Source organism: Bicyclus anynana, chromosome 7 (genome assembly GCF_947172395.1).
Source record: "Bicyclus anynana chromosome 7, ilBicAnyn1.1, whole genome shotgun sequence".
Lineage (NCBI taxonomy): Eukaryota > Metazoa > Arthropoda > Insecta > Lepidoptera > Nymphalidae > Bicyclus > Bicyclus anynana.
Window position 1 is genome coordinate 9,691,942 of NC_069089.1, and position 27,075 is coordinate 9,719,016.

A 27,075-nucleotide genomic window follows, 5' to 3' on the forward strand; every position below is an offset into this window, starting at 1 on the left:
AATTAAATATTACTCTTAGAAACTTGATGTGAGATGATGATTACTTAATGCAAATAATAGCTGCTTAAGTACTAATTTAGGCATAAAGCACGTTCTGTATAGGCACTTAACAAAATAATTGTATTTTTGTTATTACAAGATATTTTTGTTATTAGATTGTAATAATGAGTGGACTCACATTAGGTACTGTAATAATTGTTATAGTCAAGAACTTTTGAAGTTGCAGATGAATCTATACTAATATTATAAAGCTGAAGAGTTTGTTTGTTTGTTTGTTTGATTAAATGCGATAATCTCAGGAACTACTGGTCCGATTTGAAAAATTCTTTCAGTGTTAGATAGTCCATTTATCGACAAAGGCTATATGTTATATTTCATCCCGGTATTCTTACGGGAACGGGAACCAACGCGGGTGAAACCACGTGGCGTCTACTAGTATTCTTATAATACATTACAAAGAAGAGATACGAGTGACAACCGGCAACACATACTCGCGTAGTCATCAACCGATATTCAGCTCACTGCTGAGCATGAGTCTCCTCTCAGAACGAGAGGGGTAAGGCCAATAAGTCCACTACGCTGGCCCAATGCGGATTGGCAGACTTCACACATTAAGAAAAGGAATTAAGAAAATTCTCAGGTATGCAGGTTTCTTCACGATGTATTTCCTTGACCGTTTGAGACACGAGATATTTAATTTCTTGAAATGCACCTGAATGTTGGAGGTGCATGCACGCACCGTATTCGAACCTATGCCCTCCGGAATCGGAGGCCGAGGTCATATTCACTGGGCCGTGATACGGCTCTACATACTGGCGTAGGTGTTATGTTTAATTATTATTATTATTATTAGGGTTTAAACGACCTAATAAACTTTCGGGTAAGTTTTGGTAAAGGTCTTGTCTGGTGACTATAGTTACTACCCTATACCGGCAAACACGTACTGCCAAGTTAATCGTATTTAGCGTTCCGGTAGCTGAATTATTATAATTATTGAAACCTGCTACCTTCTAAAGGTGGCTGGCCCTGCTTACTTCATCCACGGCTGTGGGTTTGATTCCCTCAGTGTTTGATGAACATGAGTGTTTTTAGTTCTACTATATATGTACATTACATTTATATGATATAAAATCAGCTATCTTAGTACCCATAACACAAGCTACGCTTACCTTAGCGCTAGATAGTGATGTGTGTATTGTTTAAGTATATTACACTAGCCGACGCCCCGCGGTTTCACCCGCTTTGCTCCAGTTCCTGTGATAATACGGGGATAAAATATAGCCTATAACACTCACAAATTACGTGGCTTTTCACAGGTAAAATAATTGTGGAAGAATTCAAAATCAGATTAGTAGACCCAGAAATTACTCCTACAATACAACAAACCTCTTTACAATATTAGTTTGGATTAAAAACACAGTTCAAACTCCACTATTGGATATCGTACTTACCATTATCACGGCAGGAGCATAGACTTACAAACTTTCAGACTTCCTAAAATAAGGTATGTCTGACTAATATAGGCTCTAAGTCCATTACGTTAGACTCAGTAATTATCTTGGATAAGTCTATTTCTTGCAGTATTAAGTAACAGGATTTACAAAAACTTGTATAAAAACAGCCTATCAATCTTAAATCATCATCTACAACACGTACCCTCGAGGAGCGTAGATGTGTGATCTGTTAAAAATATTTTGAATTACAAAATGTTCAAGGTAACTTGGGCTATAACGGTGAGCAGTTATTATTTATTACGAGCATCTGTACCATTAATCATGTTTCTGTTTCAGATTCGATATCTGTTTGTAGTGTGTTCGATAATCTTACTGACCGATGCTGCCCCTTTAGACAAGGACAGCGAGGCTACCATAGTAAATAACGACTACACAATCGATAAAAAGGGAAATTACAGATTCAGGTACAACACTTCTCATTAGTTAAAGTAAATAATAGGCGAAAGCAGAGGGAACATGAAGTTTAAGACCACCTCGCTGTTTGCTTGTTGTAGGGTGGACATTGTGTCTATCAATTACTAGCAGACGCCACGCAATTTCACTCGCGTATTTCCCGTTCCGTAGGAAATTGGGGATAAAATATAGCTACCTTTTCAAATCAATTAAGTAGTTTTGTAGCTTATTTAAAGCTTACAAACAATCTAATCCTTCCTTTTTATAATATGAGTATAGATAATATTATGTTAATGATAATTACTGAGTGCGACGGCTTAACGGGCTCTGGGTATACCACCAAATTCTCAACTCCAAGCTGATATCATAGTGTGATCCAGGAATAGATCCCGAGACTTCGTGATTTAAACCCATGTGGGTTTGGATTCTTACCACTAGATTACTAGACTAGATTTAGTTTTTAAACTATTTTAAAGTTATATTATTTATATACAAATATTATTAAAAGATTTACTTAATCCGATTCCAGTTTTAAGACATCGAATGGTATATCAAGAGAGGAAACAGGAGCAATTATCAACACGGGTCAATCTAATGAGTTTATTGCAGTTAGAGGTCGATATAGTTACATTGATGAAGACGGAAAACAAATAATTGTTGAATACACAGCTAACGAGAACGGATACAACATTTTAAAACCAACCCCTGAAGTAAGTGGTCTTAATATTTTAATTTTAAAGAATATTATTCTATAGCTTAATTATAGTGGTACTGAATATTATAAATACGAAAGTGAGTTTGTTTGTTTGTTTGTTTCATGCCTTAACAGAACTATATTTTATCGGATTCCTACATTTTTGTTGAATACAGATTCGTAAGTCCTTAGGATAGGCAGCGTATATTTGCAACTATTAAGTTTACGTCACTGCGTACGAGTACATACGCAATGTGTATTAATATTTCCTCTAATAAATTTATTTTGTACTTAACAATTGTTATGTTTAATCATCTTGTATTATTTTCAGGATATAATACCTTTCCCTGCTGCACCTTTACCTGGGAACGTAGTGGCTAGCCTGCTTGGAAAATAAAACGAGTTTATATGGAAAATGATTATATTGTTTCTGTATTAAACAACATAATCATTTGTATTAAACTAAAATAAATTTATAAGTAACCAACAATATTTTATTTAAAATATTATGTACGACTGCAGAAATACGTTGGTAATAACCAAAATGACATATACCTGTGTATGACATTTCATACATTGAACACATACATTTTTTTTGTTTGATTTTGTTCGTGGATTTGTCAATCAGTCTCCATTAGCGATGGATACCTGTGATCCATCGCCTAAAGTCCCGCTCTTTGATAAGAAAGATTAAGAAGATTTGAAAGGAGACGACGGCGTTCCAAGACTCGCTTTCCACGAGGAAAATAAAGGTTGACAGTGTAATTACCTTTTGCCGCCATAAGCTCGGCATGCTAAGTCAACAACAGTCCTCAGATCAAATCCAACATCGAATATTTTATTCAGTTATCAAAATTACAATAACATTAATAAAGGGTTGGAACCTTCTTGTAAGTACTGGACCTGTATTAGAAGGTCCCGCTCTTCCCAGTACTACAATAATTTACCAAAATTCAATTAGGAATTAAATGGTAATTATACAGATTACAATTATTGATTACAAATAAAATTACGCATTAGAACAGAATCGGTATCATACATTTTGTATGGCAACGTTTACACTTCTGTGTTGTGACATGTCGTGACGGCTTCTGATGCGTCGCATACAAAATGTATGAAACCGATTCTGTTCTGATGCGTCACAACACGACACGTCAGACAAATATAAATCCAGCTTAACAGTATGCGGTGGCCGGACATTGGCGCAAGAAACCACTCCCGCTTTAGTGCGACGAGATTGGAATCCTCTTCTTCTAGCGTAGGGTGTAAGTCATCATTTTAGGCATCCAACTTCGCCAGTACAAGTTCTAAAGTCGGTTTAGCGTCTTCATTCCAGGGCGAGGTGGGACAATCTACACACTACCTCGCAAGCCATTGCTCAAAATGGCTTGCGACGGCCAACGGGGGTATCTCAATACCCCCGTATCACTCTGACCGCAATATCGCGATGCGCTTTCGCAGCGGGGGAGTTAAAAGGTAAAGCTCCTTTTACAATAAATTACTGTTTATTCGACTTATGAACTCTATGTATGTTGAGTTAACCTTATTTCCATGTAAGATTAAATTTCCTAAATATAAATTTACAAGTTTTGTATAGGCACTATAAAAAAAATGTTCAAGTAATAATATAATTGTTATAATAAGTATGTTTAGAAACAATTTTGGAACATCATCGTGAAAGATTTTAACGAATATACTTATAAGTCTAAAAGACTAAAGTCCCGATATCACATCCAATAAATTTGATCTGTATTGTCATGGATGAATGTTTTGTTCCTGAGCCCAAAAAATATAGAGAAAACATAAAATATGAGCAGCGCTTTTACATTAGGACAGTTGACCTTGCATTGATTACGTATTTTGTATGATTATGATACGCCTTTATTTTATCCGGAGTGGGGCGGGTCGCTCACCCGTCCTGGCTTCGCACGGGTGCTATGATTAGTCTTTATTACAGCTTATCTTTAAAGCGCACTCCTCGCCCGTCGACAAGTGCCAACCAGGAGATCGATTCTTGTTCTTTATACTCGTCGATGTAATATTGCCCTATAACAAGTTATAATACAATTTGAACTTTATTTTTATGGGATGCCAAAAATAAAATGTCAATAACAATGACGTTGCCATGGAAACGAGCGATGTCCCATCGCTGTAACTATACAGAATGCAGGTGCTGGACGAATCGTACGGCCCGACAACCGCTGGCTTCCAAGACTTATAAGCAAGACTTATATATATATGGACTTATTTGTAAACATGTGTGATGAAAATCGGTTGAGCCGTTTAAAAATTCTGGGGTTTTAAAGTGAGGAAGAATAACCGAATGTCTGCAAATATACTCGAGTAGGATCTCAAATGAAAGAGCACTGAAAGAGAATATTGATCGAAAGGTTAATTAATAATTTCATGACCTTCAGAAATTTTCAATTTTATTGATGTATGTATTGCTGAAAAGTTATAACCTTCCATAATAAACGTTTTCTTCTTTGGCGAATAAGACAGATTTAGTTATTTTGGATACGTCTATAATACCTGGCAGTATTAAATAACGGGATCACAAAAACTTGTATAAAAACAGCCTAACGATTGCAATATCATCATCCACACCAAACCCTTGTGGAGAATAGATGTCTGCGTGATTATAAGTTTAAATATTTTAAATTACAACATGTTCAAGGTAATCACAAAACGGTGAGCAGTTACAATAAATTATTACCTACGAGTATAGTCTTAAGTTATGTTTTTGTTTTAGATACGATGCCTATTTGTATTTTGTTCTATAACCTTAGCAGCAAATGCTTTACCGTTAGGTAAGGACAGCGAAGCTACGGTATTATACAATAACTATTCAATAGACGAAAATGGAAATTACAGATTCAGGTACGTGTCTTGTTGAGATAAATATACCTAGTACATTTAAGAAAATTTACTATTACCTACCAACGTAAAGGATAAACATCGTAAGGAAACCTGCAGACCTGAGAATTTTCTTAATTGTGTGAAATCTACCAATTTGCATTGTGCTAGCGTGGTGGACTAATTATCCTTTTCATTCTGAGAGGAGAATCGTGCTCGACAGTGAGCCTAATATGGGTTCTAAATGTTGACCATTATACGTTACCATTATTGAATTTCCAGTTTTGCGACATCTAATGGTATGGCGAGGGAGGAAACGGGAACAATTGTCAACAAGGGTCAACCTAACGAGCATATTGCAGTTAAAGGTCGATATAGTTACATGGATACAGAAGGAAAACAAGAAATGGTTGAATACTCAGCTGATGAGAATGGATATATAATTTTACCACCTAAATACACGGTAAGCGTTGTTTGTTTACGGTTATATCCACATTATCTTTTATATACTTTATAAAAAATAATGTGGATTTTTGTGACCATTTTTCAAGGCCTGCTTATTTAATCTATGATTAGCCAAAAAACCCATGTAGAAAAATTGGAATTTGTGATATACATCTTCGGAACCCTGTACTGCGCGTGGGCCGACACGCACTTAGCCGGTTTTATAAGTTACGATTGACAATTAACTGATTTTTAAGAGAACGTTGAATATGTAATGCTCTAAACTGTTCATACCGGCTATGTATTACCGCACCGTCCAACCACCAACACCGCGTTTACGTTCCTACCCAAAAATGAACATCCAAAGTGACCAGGCGCGTTAGCCCTCATTCGCACGAGAGTTTTTCAACGTCCGATAAAAAAGCATTCAAATACAACAAATGCATTCCCAAATATATGTTCACACGACAGCGTTTTTAAAACACGATTTTTTAGCAGTGTTACATTTTCAACTTTTGGCGTTGGAACTAACTCATTTAACTTCAAAAACTCTCGTGCTTACTGTCAAACGGTCGGCGAGGTGATCGCGCGCAGTAAGCGACGGTGTATCCGTTACACGAGCGAGGCGTAATAATAAGTTTTGACCTTAATTTGCTTGTGGGCTAATTTGTAATATGCTATTTTCATATTCTACCTTTTCTATTGATGCATTACATATCTACTACTGGAATACACAATTTTTTTTTTTTTTGTTTAAGGGGGCAGCCTTTGGTGTACCTGCAAACATCGTTGCAACGCTACTTGGAAAATGAAGTTTGGAGAAAAAGCAGAGAATAAATCGCTCTCAGTGTTTTAATTTGAACATATTTATTATAAGCGACTGATGGAATAAACTAATTGTAAATGATATAGGATCGTTATAATAATAAATAAATAAGTATAGTATTTATAATTAGTATATTATTTATGTATATCATATCTTTGTTTTATATTTAATATTAAATATAAAACTAAGATATACAATATATTATATAATATATATATTGTATGTATGTATGTATGAGACTACAAATACAAGGCTTTGTTTGAGGAAGTTCCAAGTGACGTAAAATAGAAAAACAAATTTATAAATAAAAAAATGTGTATAAATATTTTATTGCTGTAAAGTAGTATTTAATTTTAAATAAATTATTTCCCTAGGTATATAAATTTTGTACTTTAACTACCTAATTAATAACATTTTAAAGTATATTTCATCAGACATATTAATTGGGTATCACCTTATGTATTCTTTGGTGTCTCTTTAATACAGAAAATAATAACTGCATTATGAAATTAAAAATCTGCTTTAAAATTAAAAGCATCATAATGCTTAAAGCAATATAAGCTATAATAACTGATCTGCACTCTGTGTTTCTTCTTAGGTTAATTAATGAAAAGGAAAAATAACGTAATATACTTGCCGCGGCCCTATCTTCATTTCAAGCTATATACGCTACGTAATGATCCATTTTGTACGTCTGAATGAGTGATTGAAACTATACGAGATTGTTCTTCAAAGTAACGAGATAGCGCTGAAATAGGTTATTTTTTCACTTTCATCTATTTGTTAGTTCTCTTTTTATTTTTTAACCGACTTCCAAAAAGGAGGAGGTTCTACGTTCGGCTGTATGTATGTTTTTTTTTTTTTTTTTTTTATGTATGTCCAGCGATAATTCCGTCAATTATGGACCGATTTTGAAAATTCTTTTTTTGTTTTGTAGGGTTTACTTCCGTGGTGGTCCCATTTTTTTCATGTCAGGATCTGATGATGGCATCCTGGAGAAATTGAGGGGAACTTTCGAAAGTTGTAGAGACGGCTAGTACGTTTGTTAGTGTTTCCATAAGGTATTTTAAACCACTACAACTTTATGAAGGTTTGGAGTTGGTTTGATGATGGAGCCGAAACACAGACGATGGAAATCGTCAAGGATTTACAGCAGTCACCTTTTGTTTGGGCTTGATTAATTTGTATTGATGAGTACTTTCCACCTATATGGGTTGTGACTGTATTAAGGGTCTGGTGATGAAGACGAGGGACAGTGAAGAGAACTCCTCGACGGTTCACAGTAGCTACCTTGTGTTTGGACTTGATAAATAAATGTTATTATGCAAAACAGTATTAAAAATTTTATTAAAAAAAAAAATAACCCTCACGCTATTGGACAATTTGAGTGTCCAAGCAACTGGTGGTCTGGGCTCTAGAGTGAGGGACCTATTCACAATACGTGACGTCTCAAGAATAACTGCCTTCTGTATCCGATGCTTGATCTAGCAGTTAAGCGACAGCTATTGATAACTCGCAACAATAATAGTTACTCAACATTGCAGATTGTGATCAAGATTTCAAGTATTTAGATAATATTTCCTTTTCCGTTTTAACCGGATTATCGTCATGTGGAACAATGATACCCACAATTATTGCACGACGCACCGACCGATCGACTAGCACTATATAAGCTCTGTTGACATCAATATGATATATGCCAGTGCTAATCATTCGGTCAAAAATGGGTTATTATTATTACTTTATTAAAACTTGAAAAAAATATTCAAGTTTAATAAAGTTTTAAAAAAGTTTATTGTAGTTACAGTTTTCAACAGCTATCTAAGTATATAGATAAATTCAAGAAGCAAACACACATTTACTACACTTTAAGAAATCGTCTCACCATTTTCCAACATACAAAAATGTATTTCTACAATCATTCCTTGCTTATATATCTAATACAAAATTCTCGTGTCACGGTGTTTATTACCAAACTCCTCCGAAAAGGCACGGCCGATTTTTATGAAATTTTGTGTACAAATCTGATAGGTCTGAGAATCGGCCAACATCTATTTTTCACACCCCTAAGTGATGAGGGTGCTCCCCAAAATATTTTAAACCCAAGAAATAATTTATTTGGTTAAACATAGTTTGCAGGGTTAGGTTCGGTTTATTATTATATAAGCGTTACTTATATTAAAGGATTTTAACTCTATACTTCTATAGTAATACAATATAGAGAAAAAGTTTGTGAGGTTGTAGGGGATAATCTCTACTAAACTGATTTTGAAAATTCTTTCATCCACGTTGTTTGCGTATTCTTTCGGAAACGGGAACTACGCGAGTGAAACCGCAGGGCTTCTGCTATTTTAAATAAATCCTTGAATAACGGACCATAAAAATGTATAAAACAGCCTACCGATCATAAAACCATCATCGATAACACAAACCCTTGAGAAGATCACATGTCTATCTAGTTTGAATATTTAAAATTACTAGATGTTCAAGGTAATAAATAATAATTATAATCTTGAGGTAAAACGGTGTGTTATAAATTTTACCAACAAAAACATCCATAACTTGTGTCTTTGTTTTAGATGCGCTGTTTGTATGTGTTTTGTTTCATAATGTTAGTGGCAAATGCTTTACCTATAGATAAGGACAGTGAAGCAAAAATAACATCTAATGAGTATGTCATCGACGAAACTGGGAATTACAGATTCAGGTATTTAATACATTTATCTTGATTTATGGCTGACCTGTATTGTTTACAAATGTTTTTAAGTCACATGAAATTTCCAGTTTTGAGACATCAAATGGTATTACGAGAGATGAAATAGGGACAATTGTCAATAAGGGTCAACCTAATGAGTATATTTCAGTAAAAGGTCGATTTAGTTACATTAACACAGAAGGGATACAAGAATTTGTTGAATACTCAGCTGATGAGAACGGGTACACCATTTCACCACCGATCCGGGAAGTAAGTGCTCATCATTATTAATATATTACGTTACGTTATCAACCCATTTTCGGCTCACTGCTGAGCTCGAGTCTCCTCTCAGAATGAGAGGGATTAGGCCAATATTCCACCACGCTGGCCCAATGCGGATTGGCAGACTTCACACACGCAAAGAATTAAGAAATTCTCTGGTATGCAGGTTTCCTCACGATGTTTTCCTTCACCGTTTATTTTATTATTTTGGCTAATTTATTATAGCTTAGAGAACTTATTATAATAATAAATATCGTAGGAACAGTACCTATTAATCAATTGGCATCGATCGGAATAATTCGACAAACAAGGTTGTATTTTTTCGTCAAATTTGTGAGCAAAAATAAAACCACTACCTCATACCTGTCATTGATGAATGAACACATTCAAAAGAAAATGTAGATTAAAAATAAACAAATAAGTTTCCTACCTAACCTATTGTTTAAATTTTTCAGGAACCTATATCTGGAGTACCTCCAAGCCTTGTCGCATCGCTACTTGGAAAATAAGGCTCTAGAAAAATTAAACCGCATTGGTCAGAAAAAGCATTTAATTTTAAATATACATTGGAAATATTTAACTGTTATAGTACATATACAATGGTTAAATTATTATACGTGGACTAATTTCATAAGTGTATGTTATTTCTTACCTACGAGTATCTACTATGGAATTAATTACAGCGTTAGTTTTAGCATTTTCTAGATTCTGTGATCTAATTATTCGTCTGCTTAAACTTTAAACCACGACACTCTTTATTATGTTAGACTTAGTTAGTTAGTTAAACTTACTCCTAAATCATTGTCGAAAACCGCATTAAAAATCCATTGTTTAGTATATATACAAGATCTCGTAAGAATACAGACAGCTACTTGGATTTCTACTATGTTAAGATAATAGAATGAGAATAGAAGTACAATAAATAACTTCTACTCTACCTAAATGAGCTTAATTGACAAATTTTGGAAGCGTTAGTTGAAAAAATAGTTTTTCTATATTATCTAGCAGAGATATTATGATGAAAATTTAATGAATACATTAATTTACTCAATAGTCTTTAATTATGTGAACACATTGAGTGAGTAACACACGAAAAAAAACATACCAAAAGTCGAACATATCTTGGAAGTCGATTAAAAATTAATAAATGCAATTATTTGATTATAATGTGAGCGAGCTATTAGATTGAAATTATACTTTGCTCTTATTTTTTATTGTTCAAAAGAATTTAAATTAAAAGTACCTACTTCAATATTTGACGTATCAGAATAACTTGCAGTTTAAGGATTACATTAAATAAACAAGTAAATTAAAGACGAGTAAGCACTTCTTAATAAAATATATTTTTGTCATATTCAATGTTAGATTTATGTACGAAATCTGAATAAGTCTAAATCTAGTTCTAATATTATGTAACGGGATTCATTCCAACTCTGTATAAAAACTGCCTCATAATCATAAAATTATCATCAACAACGCAATCCCTTGAGAAGTATAGATGTCTGTTTGAATTTATATATTTCGTTTTTAAAATGTTCAAGGTTTGTTACTAAAACGTGACCAGTTTCATATACTAGTATTTCAGATGTCTTTACGATATTTTTCTATTTTAGGAGCGATGGCTTTTTTTAGTTTGTTTTATAGTTGTACTGGCAAATGCTGCTCCTTTAGACAAGGATAACGAAGCAACAATAACGCTAAATAATTATACAATAGATGAAAAGGGAAATTATAGATTTAGGTATGTACAATTTATAGTAACTAAAACTAAAGCAATATATGTTCCTTTAGTTATTAGTAATATACTCCAACGCGCTTGGTCTGTCCTCTTATCATTCCATCCAAAGTCAAAGAAATCAAACTTTCCAGAACATAATATTGTCTATGCATCTTTGTTTCTTGTCAAAACGCCAAATTTTATTATTTTCCAGATTTAAATCATCTAATGGAATAGAAAGAGATGAAACGGGAATAAAAGTTTACGAGGGTGAACCGAATGAGCATCTTTTAGTTATCGGTCAACATAGTTACTTTAATGAAAAAGGAGAAAAAGTTTCTATTCTATATTCAGCCGACGAAACAGGATATCATATTTTACCACCAGGAGCTTTAGTAAGTATTCTAGACTCATTCACTGTCTTCATTGGTAAATGAACATAATTTAATTTTCAAATAGCTTTATGCTAAGCTTATAATAAGAGGACATATATACCAATAATAAGTCCAACTTACAAAATGCACTTTTGTACTCAGATGAATTAAGGACCTGCCTCGCTAGTAGGTAGGTTAGGTACCCCGTTGTCAAAGTATAAGCTCAACGATCTAACGCCTTTATAAAAACTGTTTCTATAGAACTGATGTTGCATTATTGTAATTGTATTCGTCGTGTAAAGAGCTCCCTAAAAATGCCTGTTTGTATAGTTGAATGACATAAAAACTGGTCAACGACTTCTAATTTACTAAATGAAGTATATATACGTTCATTTTATCGAGTTTATAATAATAATAAGAACAATATATAAACAGAATCAATTCTTCAGCCGGAACTGCAAAAGCATTAGCATCAAGAGTGTTTTTGTTTCAAGTATTTAAGCTCAATAAATGAAGTTTGAATATTTTTCATGTAATCAAATAGTCTGTGGTGACGAGTCTAATCAATAAGTTTATTAGTCTGTGTAAAACTTACACGTGTCTGTATTGCGAGTTGTCGATGTGTGAGTTTACCTCGTCCCTCTTAAAATACGACCGACAATTTTGTTGGTGAATTTGGGTGCGATACAAGTCCATAAGTATTTGGTCTGAGCTTTTGTTTCATGAATGCAATTTTAATGTACTACAGCTTAGAGACATACATCAGAATAATTATTTTTTCTCCTAAAAGTTAAGCTATGTATTAATATGGAAGGAAGATTTTTTTATACTTTTTATGGAAGCATTAGGAAAACTTATGAAACATGAAATCTTATATTTTCCAGGGCACAGTGACTTCAGGTGTACCCGGTAATGTAGTTGCAACGCTTCTTGGATAAATGGGCAAATCATAACCTTTCGAAAAATGTTATAGGTTTCATACTTTTAAGTTAAAAAGTATTTTAGATTTAATGAATCTCCTAATGAATGTCAAATAAAATGTATTAGCATCAAGAGTGTTTTGATTTCAATATTCAATAATAATTTCATAAATATAGTAAAGTTATTTTTTTGATGAGATTTTTTGTTAAATTCGTTTTTTGATATTATCTGAAATCAGAAACATTTTAGAGTGGGGACGGAATAATTTATATTGTTTAAATTATATTTATCATAGTTATGTAAAAAATAATTATATAATACAAAATATTTAAAACATGCGTGATCTCAAATCGTGCCATGATTCATTTCAATTCACTCAGTTTTCAAATTAATTTCAATAGTTTCAGCGTGATGCCCGGTCCCGGCCCGCTTGCCATTAATTTCAAGGACGGAATTGGATTGCCGTAGTCTAATAAAAATATCCAAAGTGCTGGAATGGCGACCCCGCACTAGTAAGCGCAGTGTTGGCCGACCCCCCACCAGGTGGACTGACGACATCAAGCGAGTCGCAGGGATTCGCTGGATGCAGGTGGCTCAGTATCGTGATGTTTGGAAGTCCCTACAAAAGGCCTATGTCCTGCAGTGGGCGTCCATCGGCTGATATGATGATGATGATGAATAAAAATATCGATATAAAATAAATCTCACTGCTGTTACTGCCATTTAATAGTAATAGTAGGGGAGCCCAACATGCTAAATTTGCAGTTACTTAAGCGTCATGGGGACCGATTACATTTGGTTTAGGAAAAATAAATGGTTATTTACTTTTTTCGCTTTTAGCGGTGGAAAAACTACAGAATTTAAAAGCAATTTTTATTATTTTGGCTTACTGAAATTGTCAGAAAATTTTTGCGATTAATTAAGAGATCATTTCCTTTAAAATAAGTAAAAAAATGATTGCGCTCGTAACTCGAGAACTAAAATAAAAGGCTTTTATTTTGTAACTTTGAGACCCTCCTATTCCATTACATTTCGCTCAAAGCGTTAGATTTCCGAAATGCACACCTTTTAGTAATTAGCTTACCTACTATATACGTAGAGTAGAGTTAGGGTAGGGTAAGGAAGAAGTGCATAAAAGTCAAAGCGAAGCTTAACCGGGTGTGCTAGTTATATAATATATTTTTATAACATGTTGTATTATTTCACTAGTAAGGTTAAAAACAATTATGTGTCACACTAGAGCAAAGTATTTCGCTTCTTGCGCCTTTGAATCTCTATTATAGAATCCTGTGCTTATTCGGGATTCAAACTCAGCACTCTCAATTAAAACGAACTTAGCTCTCTTGTTGAACAAATAACTATTTCTTCATAATTCATAATCAATGTGTACATTCATACCAATGATACATACCAATTCATACCAATGATACATATCAATGATACATTCATAATTGTAGATTTCTACAACGAAACTTGACTAAGTCTAAAATCATGTTCTATTAGGTAACAGGATTCATAACAACTCTGTATAAAAAGTGCCTCAAAGTCATAAAATCATCATCATCAACGCAATCCCTTGAGAAGTGCAGATGTCTGTTTGAATATCAGTTTATATTATATTTCGTTTTAAAATGTTCAAGGTTTGTTATTAAAAAGGTGACCAGTTTTAAATACAAGTATCTCAAATATTTTACGATATGTTTCTATTTTAGGAGCAATGCCTTTTTTTAGTTTGCTTTATAATCATTGTTCTGGCAAATTCTGCTCCTTTAGACAAGGATAAAGAAGCAACAATAATGCTAAATATGTATACTATAGATGGAAAGGGGAATTATAGATTTAGGTAAGTACAAACTAACCTAAAGCTTACGAAATGGTCTTTTAGTTTATACTTGTGAATGGCCGCGACTTCGTCAGCGTGAAAATCGATGTAAGCTTTTAACCCCTATTTCACCCGCATATTTTTATATTTTCGCATGTTTTATTATACGTATATTAAATAGTGACTAGATCACTGACTATGGGCCTCATAAGAAGGGTATGGGTCACTCAGCGGGCGATGGAACGAGCGATGCTAGGAGTATGTTTGCATGATCGAATCAGAAATGAGGAGATCCGCAGAAAATCCAGTCACCGACATAGCTCAACATCAATAGGACAGACGTAACTCTAAATAAGTATACAAAAATGAAAAGGGAAATTATAGATTTAGGTATATACAATTTATAGTCCGGGAAGTTCATTTGGCTTTGTTTACAGTAGTACGGCTTACAGTAAAACTAAAGCAATGAACGCTTCTTTAGTGTATATACTCCAACGTGGTTGGTCTGTCCTCTTACCATACATACCATTCAAATTCATTCAAACTTTACAGTATATAATATTGTCTATACCTTTGTTTCTTCTACAGACGCCAAATTTTAATGAAAATGCATTTCCCAGATTTAAAACATCAAATGGAATAGAAAGAGAAGAAACGGGAATAAAAGCTTACGAGGGTGAACCGAATGAGCATCTGTCAGTTGTCGGTAAATACAGCTACATTAATGAAAATGGAGAAAAAGTGTCTGTTTTATACTCTGCCAACGAAAGAGGATATCATATCTTACCACTAGTACGTATTTTAAATTAATTCACCATCTTCATTGCTAAATGAACATAATTTAAATAGTTTCGATCGGGATATAAAAATATGTTATATTTGTACATACCAAGTACATTCCTTCGATTAAAAAGAATGAACCCAAAGCTAAACAATGTATTACACACCTTCGTATTATAAATGAAATATTCTGAACAACTAAGATACAAAACACTAATATTACTTGTACAAGTTAGACAATATCTAAATAATAAAGGTTTTTTTATGCTTTCTATGGAAACATTTTAATAATTATTTATAAACCATAAAATCTTATATTTTCCAGGGCACAAATACTTCTGGTGTACCCGGTAATGTAGTTGCAACGCTACTTGGATAAATAGGGCAATAATCTTTTCAAATTGTTATCGGTTTTTCAGTTACAACAATATTTTAGATTTAACGAATTTATGACTAAGTTAGGTATCTAACTATTAATATCAAATTAAATGTATTAGCTATCAAAACCGTTTATTTATTATTTTCATAAATAACCATAATAAAAAGAGCCTTTATTCGGACTTCGTATGATTGTCCTTTAGATAAAAGACAGCCTCCAAGCTTTTCCACAATTATCGATCCCTTGCTGATTTTTCCCAGTTGCCCTCTGTCACCCGTATTTTGTCTCTGTTTCGGCCTTTCTTCAATATTCGATATTTATTGTACAAAATCAAAATTTATCTATCTAAAAATATTTTAAGTGAACATACTATATATCATTTATTATTGTTATAGTGGCAAGCGGAATAAGGAAAATCGATGTAAGTACCATGATTTGGTTAATTTTGTTTTTGTACTAGAAAACTAGTACGACTATTTTATTTAGCTAGCCGGTTCTGAAGGCAGAATCTACTATGAAGAGCTGGGAAGTAAAATTATTTTAATATAAATAAACATGGTATTATGCTGACCAAACTTTTCTTTGTTTTGTATATCCATAGTAGATACCTAAACTAATTCGCTTTTCATAGTCCATGTACGTTTGGATTATTTAATTTACAAAACAGCTTTTAAAGCGGTTTTTTCCAATAGATTATTTTTCAATAATTCAAGAGAAAAATTTATACGTATTGAGTGTTTTCAACGCGGACAAAGTCACGGGTGTACGCTAGAATCTAATAATATTTGTACCCATACGCAGAATTTTATCATATTGGTCAAAGAGGTTAATCGATTCCACTATTTAAAATTTTAATCAAATCGGAAACTGGGCGAGTTGTCGATTTCAAGTTCATCTAGATTTGGCCTTCACCTTTCTGTGAATCTCTGAGCATATAAAGCAGTCCTTCTAACAATTTTTTGCGTCAAATACTTGGAAACGGTTTTCATAGTTTATTTTTTAATTACTGTACAGTACTTTGTTATCTATATATATATATATATATATATCATCATCATCATCATCATCATCATATTTGGCTCACTGCTGAGCTCGAGTCTCCTCTCAGAATGCGAGGGGTTAGGCCAATAGTCCACCACGCTGGCCCAATGCGGATTGGCAGACTTCCCACACGCAGAGTTTTAAGAAAATTCTCTGGTAAGCAGGTTTCCTCACGGTGTTTCCTTCACCGTTTGAGACCCCTGATATTTAATCTCTTAAAATGCACACAACTGAAAAGTTGGAGGTGCATGTCCCGGACCGGATTTGAACCTATGCCCTCCGGAATCGGAGGCAGAGGTCGTACACCACAGGGCTATCACGGCTCGTTATTTATTATACTCGTATTTATTATACAACTGGCCTACTCTAACTAACACTCTACACACTCTACATACGGTCCCGAATCGCCTGCAACCAGCTAGTTCCTGCGACTCCTTTGATATCGTCAGTTCACCTGGTGGAGGGAGGACCAACATTGCATTTTCTAGTGCGTGTCGCCATTCCAGCACCTTGGGATCCCAATGACCATCAGCTCTTCGAACTATGTGCCTCGGCCATTTCCACTTCACCTTCGCGACTTTTTGAGCTAGGTCGCTGACTTTGGTTCTTTTGCAGATATCCTCATTTCTGATTCGATCACGCAGAGGTACTCCGAACGTAGTTCGTTCTATCGTTTTCTGTGTGCCTTCTTATTTTAATATGTATATTTCTATATTTTAGATACTTTGTTTGTTAAATAAAACTTATAATGGCCTGCGATAGCCAGACATATATTATTTTTGGAATGTTGGAAGTTTATCAGCTTGTTCTTCTAAGTTAAGTCCGTTGGTAAGTACGGTGGCCAACTGTATTATTTATTATTTTTTAATAATATTTGCGATTTTTTTTTTAATATGACCATTAGTCGGAGAATAATGTGCTATAAGTGGTTATGACAATAAACCAGCCCTCGGTTTTTTTTTTCTTTACAACTTTGCCCTTGACTACAATCTCACCTGATGCAATCTAAGATGGAAGTGGGGTAATTTGTTAGGAGGAGGGTGAAAATTCACAGCCCTTTCGGTTTGTACACGACATCGTACCGGAATGCTAATTCGCTTGGCGGTACGTCTCTTATCAGCCAGAGCTGAACCAATTAAGAAAACCTTAATTAGCCCAGCTGGGGATCGAACCTAGGACCTCGGTTTTGAAAATCCACTGCGTACACAACTGCGTCATGGAGGCCGTTAAAACGCTGGGTGATAAGTCCGGTCCACCACTGAGCTATGGAGGCTTTAAAAAGGAGTTAGACCGTTGTGACTTAGGAAGGTCGGTTTCATGGTCCAATCCTTATCCTTACCCAAGTATAATAAGAAAACTTTTTGATATTTTTCTCAACATAATATGAAAAACATGTCCACAATCTACAAAAAAATTACAGTCTTCCTAAAATAAAGTCTAGCTGATGCTGGTTCGCGATCATTAGTGTAAAAATACAAACGCTCAGTTTGTCATTAAAAAAAAAAACTCGAGACCAACTTGTCTCGAGATAATTTATGCGTTTCTGTAATAGAGCTGTGGCAAAGACAGGCAATTACGTTACGAGTTTTTAGCCAATCAGCCAATCAATTGTAAAAGCCATTCCAGCGCTTACGTAACAAGTGTGGTGGTGTCAATGACATGATAGAGTCCTTGGCGTCGCATTGTTTGTTAAGGAATGAAGTCCAGACTTGACATTCTTGAACAACTGGATATAAGGTGTGGGCAGTGGAGCCGATATCGCAGTTTACTTAGACACAGTGGGAAAACATTTCCAAAATATGGTAAGTTCACTATCATACATTTTAGTACAAATAAAAAAAAATAATGTGTCCATTTGTAATTTAAAAGAGTATTTATAATCAATATATTATTTCATTTTAATATGTCAAACCACATTCTGTAGATCAAAAACAAAAAAGAATGCAACCCATTTTTTTTATTTTACCATTTTTCATTTTTGAATCGAATACCTAATAATAATAGGTCACAGGAACCCACTTGTAGCGCTATTCTGTAATTATGTTTTTGCAATTCGACAGTGTCTCGATTTCGCCTCTATCTCGCATTTTAATACGATACCAGAGATAGAGTAGAATTCGAAACTCTAACTGTCAAGTTCATCATCCTCATCATCATATCAGCCGATGGACGTCCACTGCAGGAAATAGGCCTTTTGTAGGGACTTCCAAACATCACGATACCTGCCAAAAAAAAATTTTTGTTACTGTCAAGTTATAAAAATCTTTTTACAGAATAGCACCCACTGGTATTGTTGAGACCGACCTTTAACCCTGAATATAATGGCGTAATAATTATAACGCACTGGAAATAAATCATAGGTTAAATTATTTAATTCTTATAACAACAAAAAAGACGTATTGCCTTCAAACGTGTTTCAGACTTAAAATTATAATCTTTTTTAAACCGAACAGGCTTGCTTGAACTTAGGTCACGTCTAGTAATAAAACCATATAAAATACATCCGCATTTGCATTCTCATAATACTTAATTCGATTTTTTTCCATTGTTTTTAAATTCCAGCAAAATGTTCGTATATTAGCTATTGACCTTGACATATTGTATAATTATACTGTGCAGGTAAAAGGCGTGCGCTTCTGCTTCTACGCTGCCATCTTCTATACTGTTTTTGTGCACAGCTCGTCTGGCATTGAACGTCAAATTAAAGAGCTAGTCTACAATAACAATGGATTTGGAACGTACAGTTTTGAGTAAGTATATGTAAATTTTGGACTGAAGTTTACGTATTACAGTAGAGTAGAGTGAGTAGAGAACTCAGGACTGAGTATGCAGAAAGCAGGTGTGCTACCTACTGCACCACGCAGCCGTCTAAATCTAGCATCAGAATTACTAAATAAGCATGTCAAATTAAAGAAAGGGTTAAGCTCAAAAGTGTACATGTGTACACTTTGTGTGTAGATGATGGATTTTAATAGTTTGTAAGTTCAATCAAAAATAATCGGTGTATTATATACAAAATTAATAAGATATTTTATTGACTTGCATTAAAAGAGTATATTATAATAACAAAACCACATTCTTTAAAACAGTAATAATTTGTAAGCAACTAATTCATATTAAAATATGAATTCTAATTTTTACACCATAAATATGATAATTAATAATAAGTATCGAATTAAAAAATAGTTTTATAATAACATCTTAAATAACATGGAGAATGGTATTCTAACTTCTTGAAAAATCACAAATAAATTTCAAGTTTAACTATTAATGATAATTGGCTGAATATTGATCAACGTTATAGCTTAAGTCCTCTACAGGGAAAAACATAAAGGGGAGGGGATATGGAGCTTAGACTCACCAATATGCACCAGTGCGTGATGGCGGTTATAGGGCGACTATACGAAGCATTCTCCTATCAAGAAACGTCCACAGACTTTAGGATAGTAAAGCTTAGATACATAGATAATAGTAGTAAAGCATATAGCCAATGACTTAACTCCTTCTTAGATAGCTCCAAAATATTACGTATCTTATCTAGGTGACATGTATTTATTATATCATTGATATACACGTATATATATGAAAATGAAATTAAATACTATTATAATAATATTTATTGAAAGAAAGATCATTATAATTCAAAGACTGACCCTTACCTTGAATCATATTAGAAGCTACATAAGCTAACCACTGGACTGACGGATTAGTTTGATATTATAATTTGCTTAATTAGTTAGCATAACTTTCAAGGTTTTTTAAACAGGTTTGTCTAATAAATAGATACATCATATTGTTTATGGTCTATGTGACATTTATTCCGATGTTATTATTATAAGCAATTTATAAAATTGTGTGGCATCTTATAAATTAAAATAATCGTTAACAGGACAAGATATTGACAAAATATATTTTAGGCACTGTGATGTATTGAGTGTACATAATAGGGAAGTAGGGTATATCAAAAGAATGGGCCAACAAACCTCCTGACAACATGCAGAACCATAATTTGTATTTGTATGCTTTTCTGAGTTTTAAACTGTAAACAGAATGCAGTCTGTTTTGGCATTTTTGCTTTTGAATAAAATTGGTATCTTTTGTAAAAAAAGATTACTGTCTAAAATTTACTACACTAATTTATATTATATTCATATTGTATATTTTTCTATCTACAATAAATTTAAATCAAAAGAAGAAAATAAGCGCACACTTCTAGTAGATAATTATACCCACTGTTCCAAATATTCCAATTGCTTATTAGCCTGACGTAGTATGTAGTAGTATGTATTGAAGTAGTTTCAATACATTCAATTAATAAGAAGTTTGTATACAAAAATTATTGCACCTGCATCGCGAAGTAGGGTCTAAAAAACTTAAAGTCTAGCCAGCCGTCTTGTTCTCTGTAGATACAGATTAATTGATTATGTCTTCTACACTTGACTTGAGCTTCTATATGTGTTGTTTGAATATATTATTTTAGGTACTAGTTATGTCTCACGTTTTCACCCGTGTAGTTCTCGTTTCTGTGGTAATATTCGGAATAACAATTCTAGACTTAAGTGTATTTGCTAATAATCCATATCCATTCTGCTGTTCTCAATATTTTAATAATGCAAAAAAACCGGTTTAGTTATAATTAAATCTAAATATTTATATTATTTACAGGTTTGCGACCAAAGATGGTACATATCGCAAGGAGGAGGGTGGTGTTGTCACTAATAATGGACGTGACTATGTCGTAAGAGGTGAATATGGGTTTATAGATCCAGAGGGACGTCAACATTTAGTGCGATACGTCGCCGATGCCAACGGCTATCGACCGCAGAAAGATGATATCAGATTTAATGATAGACGGATTATTTAACGATTATTTAACTATTAGATAAATAAAATTATAACTATTATAAGTTGTTTCATTCTCCTTTAATAACCCTGTATAATAATTTTAAATTGGTATACACTTAAAGATTTCATAAATTTTCATTACTTTATACAAATGCGAATGTTAGTTTGTTACGCCTTTTACGCCTGAAACACCAAACAATATTAAATAAATACTTTCACCAATGGAAATTATATTATCTGCTCATAACGTAGCTTTCTATCAGTAACATTAGTAACATAGCGCATATTTTTTTCCGTATCCCGCGATATGAGGTACTGAATAAACTCGGGCATAACTGCGTACGCTACTTACCGATAAATCTTTTATTACTTCAAAACTAAAATATATCGTCGATAACTATTATAGTAAGGATATTTGCTCCCATAAAATAAAATAAAATTGCCTGTTTTGCAACACGTTGAATTTACGAAACACATATGTTGGAAAAAACTAGTGTGCTAAAATTTATGTTAAAATAAATTACCTATGTGGAAATTCGTATTACACCTTTTACCTTACTTTGTAAGTTGTATTAGTTACAATATCGTCATCAACCCATATTCGGCTCACTGCTGAGCTCGAGTCTCCTCTTAGAATGAGAGGGGTTAGGCCAATAGTCCACCACGCTGGCCCAATGCGGATTGGCAGACTTCACACACGCAGACAATGAAGATAATTCTCTGGTATGCAGGTTTCCTCACGATGTTTTCCTTCACCGATTGAGACACGTGATATTTAATTTCTTAAAATGCACACAACTGAAAAGTTGGAGGTGCATGCCCCGGACCGGATTCGAACCCACACCCTCCGGAATCGGAGGCAGAGGTCATATCCACTGGGCTATCACTGCTCACATTAGTTACAATATATTTAACTCAAACTTTGAAGAGGAGTTTTACATTATGCCACTTTTTTAGCTACGACAAAAAAAGCAACACTGTAATTTGATACAAGCAAAACTAAAATATGTATACTACCAACTACATTGCTTACCAATACTTACTATATTTCTTACTAGAAGCGGGGATGATTGCATAATTTAATGGCCTTTTTTTAGGTACTTCAATACCATGTAAGGCAAACCCATGGCGAAATATATACTTAGTGAGTGATTTCAAATTTGAATTGGATAATTTCTTGTACATTTATTTTAAAAAAGCATTTGTATAGTCTGTTTGTAGTGGCTATTATAAATAGATATTCTACTTTTGGAAGACTTTTTGACTTTAGATGTAGTACTAAGTTAACCTAAAAGCCTTTTATTGGGTAAAGGAATGTCAGCACAGCATAAACACATTGGTAAATTATTTAAAGTAATATAGAAGAGACGTGTGACATCGAAACCAGTTTAATATGTTCTTACATTTCTAACGTTTTTTCAGTTTCACACAAAACCGCCTGTATACCTACCTAACCTAACCAGTACAACCAAACCCAGTCTTACCAAACTAGACATGTATACCCACCGCAGAATATCTTCCGTGAAAAATTGGAGAACACTACCGAGACCCGGCATTGAGAGGCTAGGAAGTCTTTGTAAAAGAGTTTTTAAAATACTTAAATCATCGGTTGCATTTATCTCTGCCAACATTAACAAATTGTTATTACATCTCATGTGCAGATGCTTCTAAGCATATTATATTGTCATTAAGAAATCCATTAATATTATAGGAACCTCGGCTAAGTACTCAATGATTTTTAAAAACAACAACGACTTAACGATATTTTTTATAAATGATCAAAGTCGTACCAAATTCAAAGCAAGGATTTGTCTATTTATAGATTTGTAACGCCCGAAGTAAAAACAGAGAGATAATGTAAGTTTGACATAGCAGCGTGTAAAGGGATGGACCGATACAGTCACGATATACCTTAGTAGGTATATCGTGACTGTATAAAGTATAGTTTTTTGCAGTGAAGGCAGACTTGACCGAGATGGTTCGCAACTACTGAACCGATTTGACTTTAATTCGCAATATAGATAGTTTATACCCAGTATAAACTATCTACATTCCGCGTATTAAAATTGCGATTGAAAATAATCGAAGCTCAAAAGTTTTTCCTAGAAATTTGTCTATTGGCCAAAGGTAGCTGACACGTTTGAAGACCGGGCAGGGTAATTTCTTCAAAGCCCGAAATATTATGTGAGGTCGAGAAATTCTACGGACAGTTATACACGAGTACTCAACAGCCTGTTGTCAATTTGGCATCGGAATGCGCATGCGATATTGGAAATACCCTTCATAAGGCCTACGTCCATCGGCTGATATGATCATGATGATGACCCCGTATTAGTTACTTTTTTATTATAAAAATCCATGGTTCTCGCAGGATTTGTGAAAAATAGTATTTGACGCAAAAGGAGTTGCCGACATCAGCTAGTCTCGAATATAGTCGATTAGATAGCACCCAAATACATATAGTATTATTAAGATTTATACAAAGTTAACTAATCAACTAATCGACCCACTAGAAGCTATACTATTTTTTACTCACAAACAGTTTTTGCGACGTAGTTTAATAAAAATAACTTTGTCCTTACGTTGATGTGTTTTCCGCCACATATTTCGCCACCTTCAAAAGTGCTTAGGTATGTAAGGTTAAAAAATATATTAATATTATGCCTTTATCAGGAAGTAATACTATTTAGCATTATTTTAGCGAAGACGTGGAACTAAGAAGAATATTTGCAAATGAATTCCCTCAAGACACTGTCAGGAAAAGTGGAGCGTTAGATGCAGAGGTATCAGTATACTTTATAACTTTATTGTATAGAAATCTACTATATCCTGTAATGAGATTTTGAGATTTACAACTCCTTTAAGGCAGGCGTCCACATATCCCCATTTTACGTATCCGACGCATGGCATCAAACGTATTTTTAATTTTACGGTAGATGTAATCCGTTTAATGCGATGCGTCCGATAGTACAATTCGGTTGTGTGTAAGCCTGACATTACACTATTGTTAATTCTCGAAGTTAAATCGGCGATAATTTTTTACGTTTTATTCATGAATAAATCCTTACGTACAAGTTCTATAGTGGAAAAACCTAGTATAGTAGTCTAACCTAGTACTAGTAGTAATAGTATCTATTAAGATAAAATCTATATAAATAATAGTATAATAGTTTATACTATATAAATAAATATAGTAGGTATTGGATCTTGAAAGTTTCTTTATATTTTAATAATTTTCTGTTATTTTTACAGCATTTAGGCCGATACAGCGAACTAAAGAGTTATTATGAAAATCCAAAAGCTAAATTCAACAGCCATTTCGAAGAATTGACATGTTATAATAAGGAAGAAGGAAAAGTAAGCTTTAAAGTACTTGTAATGCTAAATATGTTTTATGCACACTGATTTTTATTATCAGTAAACAAGGTACCTAATTATTTTTAAGTCACGTACGACTTAATCTAAATTCAGATAATTTAGCTAGATATATAGATAAAAGCCGTGATATACCTACTCTTACGTCTAAGTGTTAAAAATGTAGCTCACTTAATTTGTGGATTTCGGCCGTTGGGAATCAGAAAAAAACTGAGAGGTCAAGCCTTGACCTTTGTTGGCCTCCGATAAGCAAAAGGTGTCAATTTGACACGAAGATCTATATCTCTATACTATTTTGAGCATGTCCGGGCGTATACTGTACAAGCCGTCGCTCAAAGAGAAAGGGCAGTACCCATCATCTCGCAATATACTAAAAGATTTCGTTGGCCAAATAATTACTTATCATCTAACATTCTAGAAAATATTACATGTTACAATATTACATGTGATAATAAGGTTTATCAATTTTTAATACAACTAACAAAACTGTATATTTTGGGACATTAAAAAAAAAACTTAAAGCCTCTTCACATTAGCATAATATTTCGAGCCTTCATTCGACGCCTGCGCATACCGTGACAAAGCAAAAGCGCTTCGTAAACGGTAACAGCACAGAATATAGATAAGCACAGAATTATATTTTTACTGTGGTAACAGTCCATAGACGCAATTCATCGATGAGACGACAATGTTTCACCTGCGCTGCCTTGATACGTAACATCACGTTGACACGCGTGATGAGCGGGTACGCTAGTGTGAAGATGCTTTTACACGCAGTTTATAGATTAAGAGCATTTATAATTTTCTTATTTGTTTTAGTAGTTAAAAATATAAGAATATTTTAGGAATATACCTTAAATTTAATGCAGCGAGAACCTGTGACTGTAAGAACATCATAATTTTATTAAACCTGAAACTTGGGCAGCCCACGCTTCTACCACAAATCAGTATAGTAGGATACTATTGAATCGGATATATTTTATTATAATATCCAAGCGCGCGGCAGTGAAAAGGCCAAGTTCCGGCAACAGGCCGCGTGCATGCCGTGCACTATTTATACGAACCGTTTCGACCCACTATTGACCTTTAGCTCAGTGCCTATTGCAAGTACGGAGATAAAATTATACCTACGTAATCACATACTAGTGCTAAAGCTGTATGCCAACTTTCATAGATAAAACTTCAGTAGATCCTGAAATATGACCCTGTGAAAATAGCTAATTGAATTTCAACCCTTTTTAAGCGAACAATTAGCCGATAGGAACTTGGTCCCTTTTTAACAGGTATGTTTTTGTTGGGATACCTAATTAATTGACTCAAAATCTTTCGATTTTCGGTTTAAGTGATAAAGCGGAATTAATAGACAGCGCAATTCATTCAAATAAAATTAAAGTAAATTTAAATTTTTATTATTAGATGTGTAGTGTGGACATGGACCGATATTCGCCTGAAGAAAATCAGTACTATATGTCATCAAAGTTAGAGAGCCACACAGACCGACGCCGCGTCTTCTGTTTTATGTTGCTCTGCTTCACCGAAGACGAGCTGGATAGAGTTGTTGCATCTTTTTGAAACATATGTAATATACGCTGAAATGTTATATATAATTGTATCTATTAATTTTCCCTTAGTTCTTCTTTCACTGTCTAGAAGTTATCATACGAGTTGATTTTTTTTATTATACAGCAAATTCAATATGAAAGTGACAGCAAATTGTTTGACGGCCTCAGTGGCGCAGTGGTATGCGCAGTGGATTTACAAAACGGAGGTCCTGAGTTCGATCCCCGGCTGAGGTTTTCTTAATTGGTTCAGGTCTGGCTGGTGGGAGGCTTCGGCCGTGGCTAGTTACTAGACGACAAAGACGTACCGCTGAGCGATTTAGCGTTCCGATACGATGTCGTGTAGAAACCGAAAGGAGTGTGGATTTCATCCTATTCTTTGCAAGTTAACCCGCTTCCATCTTAGATTGCATCATCACTTACCATCAGGTGGGATTGTAGTCAAGGGCTAACTTGTAGAGAAAAAAAAAATCAAACCTAATTGTTTATGCTATGAACTAAGAGACTTGGGAACTCAAATTCTTACAAAGTCATGGTCCAAGATTCATATTTAATTTT

The 27,075-nt window shown here is 34.0% G+C and overlaps 7 protein-coding genes across 7 annotated transcripts; all 7 read left to right on the forward strand.

Moving 5' to 3' along the window:
• Nucleotides 1–1,657: 1,657 nt before the first annotated feature.
• LOC112057821 (endocuticle structural glycoprotein SgAbd-5-like) lies at nucleotides 1,658–3,080 on the forward strand. The gene is made up of 4 exons (XM_024098759.2): nucleotides 1,658–1,715; nucleotides 1,791–1,918; nucleotides 2,437–2,617; nucleotides 2,933–3,080. Exons 1-4 carry the CDS (start codon nucleotides 1,707–1,709, stop codon nucleotides 2,996–2,998), a joined length of 384 nt encoding a protein of 127 aa, XP_023954527.2. The 5' UTR covers nucleotides 1,658–1,706; the 3' UTR covers nucleotides 2,999–3,080.
• Nucleotides 3,081–5,213: 2,133 nt separating this feature from the next.
• LOC112056356 (endocuticle structural glycoprotein SgAbd-5-like) lies at nucleotides 5,214–7,092 on the forward strand. The gene is made up of 4 exons (XM_024096812.2): nucleotides 5,214–5,278; nucleotides 5,354–5,481; nucleotides 5,740–5,920; nucleotides 6,660–7,092. The coding sequence occupies exons 1-4, from the start codon at nucleotides 5,270–5,272 to the stop codon at nucleotides 6,711–6,713; spliced, it is 372 nt and encodes a 123-aa protein (XP_023952580.2). The 5' UTR covers nucleotides 5,214–5,269; the 3' UTR covers nucleotides 6,714–7,092.
• Nucleotides 7,093–9,080: 1,988 nt separating this feature from the next.
• Nucleotides 9,081–10,319, forward strand: LOC112057780 (flexible cuticle protein 12-like). The gene is made up of 4 exons (XM_024098325.2): nucleotides 9,081–9,217; nucleotides 9,307–9,434; nucleotides 9,512–9,692; nucleotides 10,160–10,319. Exons 1-4 carry the CDS (start codon nucleotides 9,209–9,211, stop codon nucleotides 10,211–10,213), a joined length of 372 nt encoding a protein of 123 aa, XP_023954093.2. The 5' UTR covers nucleotides 9,081–9,208; the 3' UTR covers nucleotides 10,214–10,319.
• A 917-nt stretch (nucleotides 10,320–11,236) lies between these two features.
• LOC128198276 (larval cuticle protein 16/17-like) lies at nucleotides 11,237–12,888 on the forward strand. Its single transcript, XM_052882651.1, has 4 exons — nucleotides 11,237–11,245; nucleotides 11,318–11,445; nucleotides 11,636–11,816; nucleotides 12,680–12,888. Exons 1-4 carry the CDS (start codon nucleotides 11,237–11,239, stop codon nucleotides 12,731–12,733), a joined length of 372 nt encoding a protein of 123 aa, XP_052738611.1. The 3' UTR covers nucleotides 12,734–12,888.
• Nucleotides 12,889–14,297: 1,409 nt separating this feature from the next.
• Nucleotides 14,298–15,772, forward strand: LOC112056449 (endocuticle structural glycoprotein ABD-5-like). The gene is made up of 3 exons (XM_024096919.2): nucleotides 14,298–14,559; nucleotides 15,159–15,330; nucleotides 15,644–15,772. The coding sequence occupies exons 1-3, from the start codon at nucleotides 14,513–14,515 to the stop codon at nucleotides 15,695–15,697; spliced, it is 273 nt and encodes a 90-aa protein (XP_023952687.2). The 5' UTR covers nucleotides 14,298–14,512; the 3' UTR covers nucleotides 15,698–15,772.
• A 2,615-nt stretch (nucleotides 15,773–18,387) lies between these two features.
• Nucleotides 18,388–21,645, forward strand: LOC128198255 (larval cuticle protein 16/17-like). The gene is made up of 3 exons (XM_052882565.1): nucleotides 18,388–18,540; nucleotides 19,358–19,488; nucleotides 21,404–21,645. Exons 1-3 carry the CDS (start codon nucleotides 18,538–18,540, stop codon nucleotides 21,600–21,602), a joined length of 333 nt encoding a protein of 110 aa, XP_052738525.1. The 5' UTR covers nucleotides 18,388–18,537; the 3' UTR covers nucleotides 21,603–21,645.
• Nucleotides 21,646–22,020: 375 nt separating this feature from the next.
• LOC112056546 (uncharacterized) lies at nucleotides 22,021–26,530 on the forward strand. The gene is made up of 5 exons (XM_052882652.1): nucleotides 22,021–22,145; nucleotides 22,681–22,727; nucleotides 24,285–24,366; nucleotides 24,836–24,940; nucleotides 26,375–26,530. Exons 1-5 carry the CDS (start codon nucleotides 22,110–22,112, stop codon nucleotides 26,528–26,530), a joined length of 426 nt encoding a protein of 141 aa, XP_052738612.1. The 5' UTR covers nucleotides 22,021–22,109.
• The last annotated feature ends 545 nt before the right edge of the window (nucleotides 26,531–27,075 follow it).

What these genes read in the sequence shown, in the direction of transcription:
- LOC112057821 (XM_024098759.2), top strand. An exon ending in AAGGGAAATTACAGATTCAG is followed by an intron (nt 1,919 to 2,436) that starts GTACAACACTTC and finishes ATCCGATTCCAG; the next exon opens with TTTTAAGACATCGAATGGTA. An exon ending in TTTTAAAACCAACCCCTGAA is followed by an intron (nt 2,618 to 2,932) that starts GTAAGTGGTCTT and finishes TATTATTTTCAG; the next exon opens with GATATAATACCTTTCCCTGC.
- LOC112056356 (XM_024096812.2), top strand. An exon ending in AATGGAAATTACAGATTCAG is followed by an intron (nt 5,482 to 5,739) that starts GTACGTGTCTTG and finishes TTGAATTTCCAG; the next exon opens with TTTTGCGACATCTAATGGTA. An exon ending in TTTTACCACCTAAATACACG is followed by an intron (nt 5,921 to 6,659) that starts GTAAGCGTTGTT and finishes TTTTTGTTTAAG; the next exon opens with GGGGCAGCCTTTGGTGTACC.
- LOC112057780 (XM_024098325.2), top strand. An exon ending in ACTGGGAATTACAGATTCAG is followed by an intron (nt 9,435 to 9,511) that starts GTATTTAATACA and finishes TGAAATTTCCAG; the next exon opens with TTTTGAGACATCAAATGGTA. An exon ending in TTTCACCACCGATCCGGGAA is followed by an intron (nt 9,693 to 10,159) that starts GTAAGTGCTCAT and finishes TAAATTTTTCAG; the next exon opens with GAACCTATATCTGGAGTACC.
- LOC128198276 (XM_052882651.1), top strand. An exon ending in AAGGGAAATTATAGATTTAG is followed by an intron (nt 11,446 to 11,635) that starts GTATGTACAATT and finishes ATTATTTTCCAG; the next exon opens with ATTTAAATCATCTAATGGAA. An exon ending in TTTTACCACCAGGAGCTTTA is followed by an intron (nt 11,817 to 12,679) that starts GTAAGTATTCTA and finishes TATATTTTCCAG; the next exon opens with GGCACAGTGACTTCAGGTGT.
- LOC112056449 (XM_024096919.2), top strand. Translation starts at nt 14,513, where the DNA reads ATGCTAAATATGTATACTATAGATGGAAAGGGGAATTATAGATTTAG. An exon ending in AAGGGGAATTATAGATTTAG is followed by an intron (nt 14,560 to 15,158) that starts GTAAGTACAAAC and finishes TGCATTTCCCAG; the next exon opens with ATTTAAAACATCAAATGGAA. An exon ending in GATATCATATCTTACCACTA is followed by an intron (nt 15,331 to 15,643) that starts GTACGTATTTTA and finishes TATATTTTCCAG; the next exon opens with GGCACAAATACTTCTGGTGT.
- LOC128198255 (XM_052882565.1), top strand. An exon ending in TTTGGAACGTACAGTTTTGA is followed by an intron (nt 19,489 to 21,403) that starts GTAAGTATATGT and finishes TATTATTTACAG; the next exon opens with GTTTGCGACCAAAGATGGTA.
- LOC112056546 (XM_052882652.1), top strand. Translation starts at nt 22,110, where the DNA reads ATGTGGAAATTCGTATTACACCTTTTACCTTACTTT. An exon ending in TACACCTTTTACCTTACTTT is followed by an intron (nt 22,146 to 22,680) that starts GTAAGTTGTATT and finishes GCCTTTTTTTAG; the next exon opens with GTACTTCAATACCATGTAAG. An exon ending in GTGGAGCGTTAGATGCAGAG is followed by an intron (nt 24,367 to 24,835) that starts GTATCAGTATAC and finishes TTATTTTTACAG; the next exon opens with CATTTAGGCCGATACAGCGA.